At 33.8% G+C, this 11,136-nt stretch overlaps 1 protein-coding gene across 1 annotated transcript; it reads right to left on the reverse strand.

Moving 5' to 3' along the window:
- Positions 1-66: 66 nt before the first annotated feature.
- Positions 67-10,895, reverse strand: LOC112051196 (vacuolar protein sorting-associated protein 26B-like). Its single transcript, XM_052887025.1, has one exon. It carries the CDS (start codon positions 10,736-10,738, stop codon positions 9,272-9,274), a length of 1,467 nt encoding a protein of 488 aa, XP_052742985.1. The 5' UTR covers positions 10,739-10,895; the 3' UTR covers positions 67-9,271.
- Positions 10,896-11,136: the final 241 nt, after the last annotated feature.

Below are 11,136 nucleotides of genomic sequence, written 5' to 3' on the forward strand. Positions count from 1 at the left end.
GTTGTGAGCTATTAAAATAGGCTAATGACTAAAAATTAATAAAAGTACTAAATAAAAAGCCACATCAGCAGTTTATACATATATTTTATTAACAATATGATATAATCGACATGCTCACCTTTGATCTCACGGGAGACAAGATTTTCAATATACAAATACAATGCTAAAATCAATCTGAAGACAATAACAAAATACAATATAACATGGACTCTCTAATTTATACATAAAGAATAAAGGATAACTATAATTTTATTTTCCGTATAACATAAAGCCAACTGTGGGTAGTTCATATAAAAACAAACAAATGTTTCGTGTGACTTATGCCCGCTCTTAAATTGGCCAATACTATGGCGAATATTGTGGTAAAGATATTACAGACGCATTACATAATGGCCAACGTATTGGCCATGGTACTCGCCAACGCGAAGAGCGGGTATTATAAAGAAGACTATACATCAGACTAAAGACACGACGCGACGTTTTGCCATTTTAAATATCGATACTTTCTACAAACGCCAATGCTTCGAAAAAGAAAATGTATGATAAGACATATCCGATTGATAGCTTGATCATGTGATCTATCGATAACGAATGTCATTCCCATGAATTTTTTAGTTTTCGAAGTGTTAGCGTTTGTAGAAAGCGAATCGAATTGTAACACGGCTAGAGGCGTAGAAATTTATACTTGAATCAGTGTAAGTATAATTTCCAACAAACCAACGTCGGAATGCTGTCTAGTTTGTATTTTAAGGGCTCCACATTTAAATTAGAATTTTGAAAATTAGAAAAAATACTCAATTCTCTATTGATATAGGAAAACGGCTTGAGCCAGGCACTAATTCAGTTTTAACGATCGTCATTGTGTCAGATCTGTGACAAGAAAGGACATCAAAATTACGTAGGTAACACAGATTTGTAAGGTATATGCAAAAAATATTATTAGTGTCGACCTACTCATAAAAAGTTATGGAATAAAATGTGGAGCTAACAAAATAATTTCATACAAAAAAAAATTTTGATTTTTTTTTTATTTTAACGACATGTTTGGACCTGTTATATGTATCAGTTTGTCTATTAATATGTGTGTATGGTAAAGATATCGATGTGTGGTATGTCCTAAAGTTGCAATGTAAACACACAACTATACATTTTTGTCTCCACAGTTAACAACTTTTTAAACCTAAGTAACTATTATTAATCATTTAGTTACAATCAAATAATTTTTAGTACATAGTATACTTTTTACAGACAAATAGTATCAAGATTCATTTCGCTTAAATAACATGCCACTTTCTCAAGTAAAATATAATACATAAAAATGTATGTTTATAGTTAACATTCATACATATTGAAGGGATCAGAATATCAATATTTTGAATCTCTGTCATACAAATTGTCGCCTTAACCTATCATACAGAATATGTGTAGCTCGGATCAAGTTTTTCAAACTTCATTTTATTACTCAAACCAAAAATTCGTCATTTGAAAACGATTTCTATTCTAACCCCTTCGATAATGAATTTACAATTTCTGTCTATACACGGGGTCCAATTTAAATATTATTGCCAATTCATTTATTTTACATCACTAATTATAAACTATTCATAATATACATGTTACCGTAACCATAACAATTAAGAATAACCAGTATCATTGAAACGTAAATCTCGTGCCAGACGCATTTATTTTTTATGATTTTTCGAATTAAAATTAACATAAAATAATAATAAAATATAATGGTTGCTTAGTTATTGACAACCCTAACAAAATCCACAGGCGACAGCGGGGTGTTGCAGGCCGGGAGGGCATGTATACGAGTATGACGCGACGTTAGGGCATGCACATAAGATTCCATTCTATATTTAGTTATTCTTATAACACGAGCCAAACATTATATAATAACAAATTAGTTGCCATACATAAATGTCCTTGAATTTTTTTCCGTACTCGAGTAAACAAGCGTATTAGTTTCTTACGTGACCGCAGAATAAAAAAAAAATACTTAGCCTTTTCTCACACATTTTTTAAAAGAGAACGATTGAGATTCCATTGGCAAACTATGTTCTTATTTTTCATATTATAGATGATTTTTTTTAATTTTAATTTAATAAAAAAAAAATTGGAATTCATCCGACCAATGTCGGCAATGTTTAAGTTATTTTCATCATAATGAAAAAATATTGATACATATCTTACTATTGGCTTCTTCAACAATTCTTCAAAGCTAAGAACATTTTCCCAAAAATGAACTTTCAAATCGGTCCCTTATCTTCAAAAAGATTCATAAAAGTTAAATTTCACCTGTTTTTAGGGTTCCTAACTTATGTACTACGTACGTACGTACAAAAACGGAACCCTTATTTTAATCCTGTTTATCCCACAAATCAAGAAAGTCACAATAATTGTATTGTTTACCAACATGTATAAACTACCTTGCATTTTAAAATATCGTTAGTTTAATATATAAAATACACTTTATCTGCCTTGTTCGTCCAGAAATTAGTCAATTTAGCATCGGTTCTCGAGGTCCCAAGTTCGAAACCTGGGTCAGACTGTGGAAGCTTCTCTTTCTTCCAACAAACTCTCGGTAAACATTCTCAGCTGTGAATAGGTGCCATTGTGCCTCGGTGAGCACGATATACCATTTTTCATCATTATCATTATCATTATCATTATCACCCTTAAGCTTGACAAATACAGTAACATTGGAACAAATCTAAGCTCTCTATCGCCTAGTATGTATCCCTGTAGTGAAACAAAAAACACAAACATCCACTACTAACCCTGAGGACTCATTGCGAACCCAAATTGCAAAAAGTGAACGGATTTTTCACTTTGTACGTATAGTGCAGTCCCTACTTAAAAGCCTTGTGCAAGCCAACGTCAAGCAGCCACATCACATCACGTGACCAACTGTTTGCCATTGATAAACATATATGCGCCCGCGCTGTATTGCGAGCTCCGCCCCTTTCACGTGATTTGATGTTTTCCTAAAATAGGTCTAGGACAGGGTTGAATGGTCGAACGTTTAGAATTTAGATCATCGATTCCCGAAGAGGTCGACCCCCTCAGGTGGACCCCTCAGGGGTATACAGAAGTCTCGGCGGGACTCTACGCTGACGTGACATAAAAGGGGCTCACGATTCGTAAACGATAATTTTACTTTTTTCTATTCACTCACAGCGCTATTAATTAATTAACTAAGTAATCAATTCTCACTTTTTTATTGGAAAACTGTTATTTTGTGGTGGCTGTTGATTCAGCTGAAACAATAATTTCCATAGGTGAATCTAATCACTATTTTTGTCGAATTTTGGATATAAATTTAGCAGGGGGTCCACCAGAACCAGTTAAATTAGAAAGTGGTCTATGAAAAAAATAGTTTGGGAACCTCTGGTTTAATGAAAGGGCAGTTCCGTTGACAGGACATATTGAGTGCATCATTTTCACTCTGAGAGAAGACCCGTACTCAACAGTGAGCCAAATATGGGTTATTAATAATGATGATGAAAGTTAGGGAGTCTATTTTTTAAAATTGTATTCGAACTTAAGAAAACACAATTCACACAGTTGGAGTATACTCTTGAGAATTTTGCAAAATCCGGCCTAGACTACGGGATATGCGCGGACAAATATTCATATAACAAATATATATAAACTTATGAAATTTCTCCATCATAAATAATGGTTCTAAGGTCACACAAATATGCGTGAGAATAGGCTAAGAATGTTACGAACTTTTTATGCTATACAAAACCTTATTTAGGTATTACAAAATGGACAAACAGGCGATGTTCATCGTATTTCCTGATAAACTCAATTGATATCGTACTGCAATAGTTTCAATTGGAACAAATTGATGTTCATGTTGCCAGCAGTTCACGAAACTGAACCACTCGATACATATCATTGTAAATAACATAATAGCCTATGCATATGATTAATATACATCGTAACAGTTTGCTTAACATGTGCAAATATGCTTAATCAGAAGTCACGGCTTTGTCAACTTATATGTAAATTATTTTTACTCGACATATTACATATTAGCTTGTGTGAGTAGATAGGGATGATGACAGTTTTTAAATTATATTTATATTAGAGGTATGCTGATAGTAAAGCAATTTTGTAAAAGTAACAGGGTATCTGCGATCATTACTTTCGGAACTACAGGGATTTAAAAGGTCAGATTTGCGGCGCTGCCGCGGATCCCTGAAAAACGCCCCATAAAATGACACGAATTAATGACGTCGTTGATTCGCTGGTCGTTAGAATATTGAAAAATGTTACGATAAAAGAATTTTAGTAGATTTTGAAATTTTATAATTTCATTTATTTTTAACCGACTTCCAAAAAGGAGGAGGTTCTACGTTCGGCTGTATGTATGTTTTTTTTTTTTTTTTTTTTTTTTTTTTTTTTTTTATGTATGTCCAGCGATAATTCCGTCATTTGTGGACCGATTTTGAAAATTCTTTTTTTGTTTTGAAGGGTTTCATTCCAGGGTGGTCCCATTTTTTTCATGTCAGGATCTGATGATGGTATCCTGGAGAAATCGAGGGGAACTTTCGAAAATTGTAGGGACGGCTAGTGCGTTTGTTAGTGTTTCCATAAGTTATTTTAAACCACTACACTTTTATGAAGGTCTGGAGTTGGTCTGATGATGGAGCCGAAACACAGACGATGGAACTCGTCAACGATTTACAGCAGGTACCTTTTGTTTGGGCTTGATTTATTTGTATTGATGAGAACTTTCCACCTAGATGGGTTGTGACTGTATTAAGGGTCTGATGATGAAGACGAATGACAGTTAAGAGAACTCCTCAACGGTTCACAGTAGCTACCTTGTGTTTGGACTTGATAAATTTGTATTGATGAAAACTTTCCACCTAGATGGGTTGTGACTGTATTAGGGGTCTGGTGATGAAGACGAAGGATAGTTAAGGGAACTCCTCAACGGTTCACAGTAGCTACCTTGTGTTTTGACTTGATCATTTTGTATTGATGAGAACTTTCCACCTAGATGGATTGTGACTGTATTAGAGGTCTGGTGACGAAGATGAAGGAGAGTTAAGGGAACTCCTCGACGGTTCACAGTAGCTACCTTGTGTTTGGACTTGATAAATTTAAATTGATGAGAATGTGACTGCATAGGGGGTCTGGTGATGAAGACGGAGGACAGTCACCTTTCACGATTTTATGAATATTCATATTACGTGTGGATAAAGGGGGAGTGAAATTTTGTATATGAGTTAAGGTAGTATTTTTAAAATTGGGATTGTAGGACTTAGATACTTATCATAAGAAAATAACGTTTCAACTAATTGCTTATTAATTTTTGTTCACACTCAGTGGGTGTGCTAACACTAAAAATTAAAAAATAAAAATTTTAATAAAAAAAAATTCAACCGACTTCCAACTAAAAAATTAACCTAAACTAAAAAGCAAAAAATAACATCTTACTTATGTGCTACCTTCTGATCAGTTTGAAGGCGGTGCCAAGCCAGTGATGTTTTAATTAAAGCCGTTTCTGAAAGAACCACAGAAATTTTGTAATTTAAACGGCTTAAATTAAAACATCACTGGCTTGGCACCGCCTTCAAACTGATCAGAAGGTAGCACATAAGTAAGATGTTATTTTTTGCTTTTTAGTTTAGGTTAATTTTTTAGTTGGAAGTCGGTTGAATTTTTTTTATTAAAATTTTTTGCAAACATCTAGACAAGCTTTGGTTTTTACTTAATAGTTAGTTTAGTTACTTTATTTACCAGAGTGTCTTATAAAAATCAATATATTAAAACCTAGTCATCATCCCCGTTTGCTGTAGATAGAGAAGTAAATAGACAGATTGAAAGCATTTAGTCTGGGATTGATAGAACATTTTTTACAACAGATTACTATCAAGTTAATTTTTCATGAGTAGCTTCATCTCGATGAGACAATCAACTTCTTGTTTCTGGTAGCTGGTAAGCAGTAACAGAGTTACCAGGACATAAAATTTTCTGAGCGTCGGAACGAGATAATGTACCACGCAATTTGTAGGATATTGTAGCTGTTAAGTTGTATAACTATTAATTAAGCGACACTAAAACAAATCAGCTACTTTTAAATTAACTTGATAGTAACCAGTTGTACAAAATTTACTACAGAGCCCTGACTAATTCCTCACATCTCTCAAAAAGAGAACAACATAAGAGTGGACTCTGTAAAGAAACGAGACGAAACAATTCAATATTTGGTGTCATGACCTGCCCCCCTAGCCAAGTGGTATGTCGATTCTCTTTCTACGATCACTAACGCTTCGAAAACTAGAAATATGTAAGGGAATGACCTTGATCACGTGATCTGTTGATAGCAAATTCCCATACATCATCGACGCGCCACTTGGCTAGGGGGGACTGTGTCTTTTCAGGCACAACAAAGTACTAAACAAGTTTAACAATTGACAAGTAATCTATTGATTTCTCTGTCTATACATAACACACAAGCAAGATGTGTTACATAAAATATATTGGGGTGTCAGGAAAAAAAGAGTACAAAGCAAATCTTTCAAAAATAACAATGGAGTTGAAAATTATTTTGTACAAACTAGACTCTCATGTTTTGTATGTACTAGCAAACTGACTGTAAGCCAGGTGCAATAAATTGATTTATTGCAAGAAAAATAATAAAAGCCATGACCTCATTGAAAATCAGCACATTGTAATCGCTAGGCTATCACTTTTCTAGTTGCAACATATTTCTACAATGGTAGATAACACATTCACAACACCCTATATAAAGTTATGTTACGGTATCTACCACAAAAAAATGTAGTATGTTTAAAAAATATATTAAAAGCCGTTGATATGTTAGCTATACTATAATATTATCATGTGTGCAATCATGTCTATGTAAATATTCAACAAACAACTGGTTTTGTTAATTCATATAAATCATACTAAAATTAATGGCACTATTATGAAATCAGGCATTCAGATGTTATCTACTATCTACATAATTTTATACTTGATTTATTAGCACAAAATGTATGATTCATTGTGTTTTATGAATTTTATGGACCATAATTATTGGTATTCAAACAAATTATAACTTAAACTTTGATTTGTTAATAAATAAAATATATTGTCATTAAAATTCATTGAAATTTTTACACAAGAACTACGTAGATGTTTTTAGAGCTGAAATTGCTGGATATAAATATTCAGTCAAACCTGTAGCCGAATAATAAGTTGCTGAGTATATTAAAGTATATATACTCAAAGGCACAATTATTCGCCCACTTTAATATACTCGCGTCATATCAAAGAGGGCGGATAACTGTGCCTGAGTACATTTTTAAAATAGGATAATCAGATGGATAGTTACCAGATATCTATTTCAGCTCATAAGTTATGTAAGATCTATGTAGTGAATTTCGTGTATTGGTGTGAATGTATAAAAAAACAATTTTAAAACAGAGGTTATGTTTGGCTGTAGGTATTTGACTTTTTGCCAGATTTATATGTTTATTGTTAAAATATATGTTTTTTTTTTTAATGAAATTGATGAATATTGTTATAATATTATCAATAGTTCTAATTTTCATTTCAACAATCATTTTTTAATATTAGCCATTTGAATTGATTCTGAACAAATTTTTGTACAATTTTTGTATATGTGTCTACAGCAGTATGCTAAGCTTAAATTAAAATAATGGGATTAAATATTGACTTCTATAAATAAATACAGTGTTACTTTATGAATTAAAAATGTTGTCATAATTCTCATTTTTTTCTATAAGACTGTAATAATATAAAGTTATAAATTAATGAATATAATATTGCTACATGGGTTTTGTAAAAAACTATACAGCATTTTTTTTTATATCGATGTTATTTGATCTAGCGCCCCTTTGCCCAAACTTAGATACCAATTGTGAAAGCTACAATCATTTTGATTGGCCAAAAAATCTTGTCGTGAATTAATATAGTTTCATTTAAACAATATTAATACAATTTAAATTAATATTCGGATTATATTACCGGCAGGTAAATTGTATTTACTTGCTATCATATTTTTTTTTAAACAGTCTTGTATCTCGACCTACAATGACTTTGCCTTGTCAAGTTTCAAATTAACGTGTATTACCTACTTGCATGTAAAGTAATTAATAGGTGTCAAAATCCTAATGGAATTAAATGAACAAATGGGTAATTTGTTAAAATTATAATGATCTTAGATCTTAAAATAAAATTATGTTACCTCATAAAGTTTTTGAAGGACTTTATCTCTATCTATTAGTGTGTATTAAATTATTAAGCTTAAAAACTAAGCCAACAAGCTGAGCAAAGTTATTCATATTCATCAAATACAATCAATCATAATGGAAATGTAATGTAATATGATGGAACTTTACCTAATGTGTTATAAAAAACTTTGTTGTATAGTCCATTTTCAATGAAAATGCAACATTACAGGCAAATCAGCCTAAATGTATAAAGTCTATGGCTCATAGGCTGATTTCTTTATGCACTGTAGGTAGATTTGTTTTTGTTGGTTTATAATACCTTTGCTATGCAATAGTCAATATATCAAATCACAATTGCAATCCAATGAATTAGATGACAATTGTAGTCCAATATATCAGATGACAATTGTAATCCAATGCATTAGATGACAATTGTAATCCAATGTATTGGATGGCAATTGTTATCCGATATATTGGACTACAATTGTCATCTAATTTATTCCAAAAAAATAAATCTGATGACAATAATTGTTATCTAATTTATTGAATATACAATTATAATCAAATGACAATTATAATTGCATAATCTGGATAACAATTGTAATCTAATTTATTGAATATACCATTATAATCAAATGACAATTATAATTCCCTATACTGGATAACAATTGTAATCCAATCGTAATAACAATTCCAATTTATTGCTTTATTGTTCATCACTGATTATCACTACCTTAAAGACTTACTCAAATAAAGTATTTTTGAATCACAAAGTCAATTTCATAATTATAGACTTTTAAGTGGCACTAAATTTGGTTCAGGGGTTTATGTCTTCAATCAATTACAAACTGTACTAAATACTTACCAGCCTATTTAATAGTAGATTTGGGTTTGTTTATTCAATTTGCATTTAAAGTAACTTCAAGCAAACCTCAACAATGTACCTTTCAGTTTAAACTTTTGGTTTAAACAACTGTTTTCATGTATGAAAACACACAGTTCATTTCGTCGGTAACAGACATGGTTACCGCACATGTAAATATAGGCTATTGACTCGGTGCAGCCTCCACACTTTCTGGCCGCGACAACACAGGCTTTTCGGCAATGGTTGGTTTCTCTGCGACTTGTGGTTTCTCCGCTAGCAATGGCTTCTCTGCTAGTAATGGCTTCTCTGCTACTGCAATTTTTTCTGCTATCGGTTTTTCTACTGCTGCTTTTGTTGCTATGGATGGCTTTTCTGAAATCTGTGGTTTTTCAGGCACTTTTTCTGCAATTGGTTCTTCGAGTTGGGGTTTATCTAGTGGTTTCTCTGCAACCTTGGGTTGTTCCACTGGTTTATCGTTGGCAATGTCAGGATTTTCAGTTTCATTGTGCTGAATGTGTGTATTGGCCAGTTTGGTTGGTAATAGATCGGGTTCCTCTTGCTCCATTTGTGTGGGCCCATTATGTGTTTCTATGTTGGGCATGGGAGGAGAGACAGACCTCTGAAGTGCACTCTCCGGTATAGTGGGAGAGACGCCCCTCGCAGAGTTCTCTTCACTAGATGCACTTAGTTGCCGCAGTGGAGACCCTGAGGTAAGGTTTTGTGGATGGTGAGGATTGTGTAATGGCAACCGTGATTTATCACTTTTCCTCCACAAGGTAACCTCCTGCTGTTTAAAGTAACGCCTGTCTTCTGTGTCCATAAGTACCAGATTCAGGTAATACCTAACTGAAAACTTATTATTTATATCCCTCATTGTAGGTGTAAGATCGTAACCAGCTAAAAATACTCTTATAGGAATACTTTCTCCTCTCACTGGTGCACCATCCATTATCTCGTACTTGGCCACCGTTTCATTTTCCGTAAATGTATTGGGACCAGAGCCAGTGGTTTCTCTCTTTATGATGGATATTTCCATGTGCTTAATCTTTATGCGGACAAGGAGGAAGTATATTTTACCTACTATCACATCTTTCAGGTGATACTTTGATTTGTTGTACTCAAACTCTATGTGCAGACAATCTTCGATGCCCACCTCCATTTTTATGGAGTTGAGCACGTCGGGGTAGCTGCACAGCGTGTGGACGGCTATATCTACCTCTTTGATGACGTCTGTCAAGCGGCGGACGATAGTCGCACGCAAGAAGTACCTCAGTCTGACGTTGGCTCCTGTGTAAACTTCGTACGGTTTCTCGACGTTCGCAAACTCGAATGGGTATGACGTGTGTTGCAGGAGGTCGCCTGGCCGCGCCAGCTCCTTCACCAGCGATATAAACTCGTGGTGGTTACCTCTGTCGTAAAACAACTCGATTTGTCCGATTAACTCCACTTTTATTCCTTGATGCTCCAACTTTGATCCCGGTTTACGCAACGTCACGTTGACCCTCCCCGACACGGTTTCACCGTCGTAATATAGCAACAACTTCTCCTTTTTACCATCGTCCGTCTTAACTTCGGCAACCTTCCGTTTGTCAGCATCGTCGAACACGATTTCGATATCCGCGGTTTGTCCGAATCCGAAAAAACTCATTTTCACATTTAACTGTTACGCAATTGGTGTGAAAGTTTTTTTACGTTGCTTTTGAACAGAATAATAACGCTTTATTTGAGCAAAACATTGAAAAACGGCGACGAAACGCCCGCAAATCTGTAGGCGACTGAAAGATTGAAGCAAAGATGGCGACTACAATTATGTCGGATGTCGCCGAAATGTTTCGTAAATTAAATATTAGTGCAAAAACTTACCAACGAGACATCTTTGAATATCGCAGGCGAATTTCTTGCAAGGATCCTTCGGCATATATAAAAATTAAAAGTGATTTTAGATGAAAAGTGAATCTCAAATTTCAATCGTGGGGATATTTTAGGTTATAGCAACATTATATAAATAAAGTAAACTATTCATTCATTCACTTATCATTATCAGTT

Source organism: Bicyclus anynana, chromosome 18, assembly GCF_947172395.1.
Source record: "Bicyclus anynana chromosome 18, ilBicAnyn1.1, whole genome shotgun sequence".
NCBI classification, from domain to species: Eukaryota; Metazoa; Arthropoda; class Insecta; order Lepidoptera; family Nymphalidae; genus Bicyclus; species Bicyclus anynana.

Coding starts and splice junctions, on each gene's coding strand:
- LOC112051196 (XM_052887025.1), bottom strand. CDS start 10,738: ATGAGTTTTTTCGGATTCGGACAAACCGCGGATATCGAAATCGTGTTC.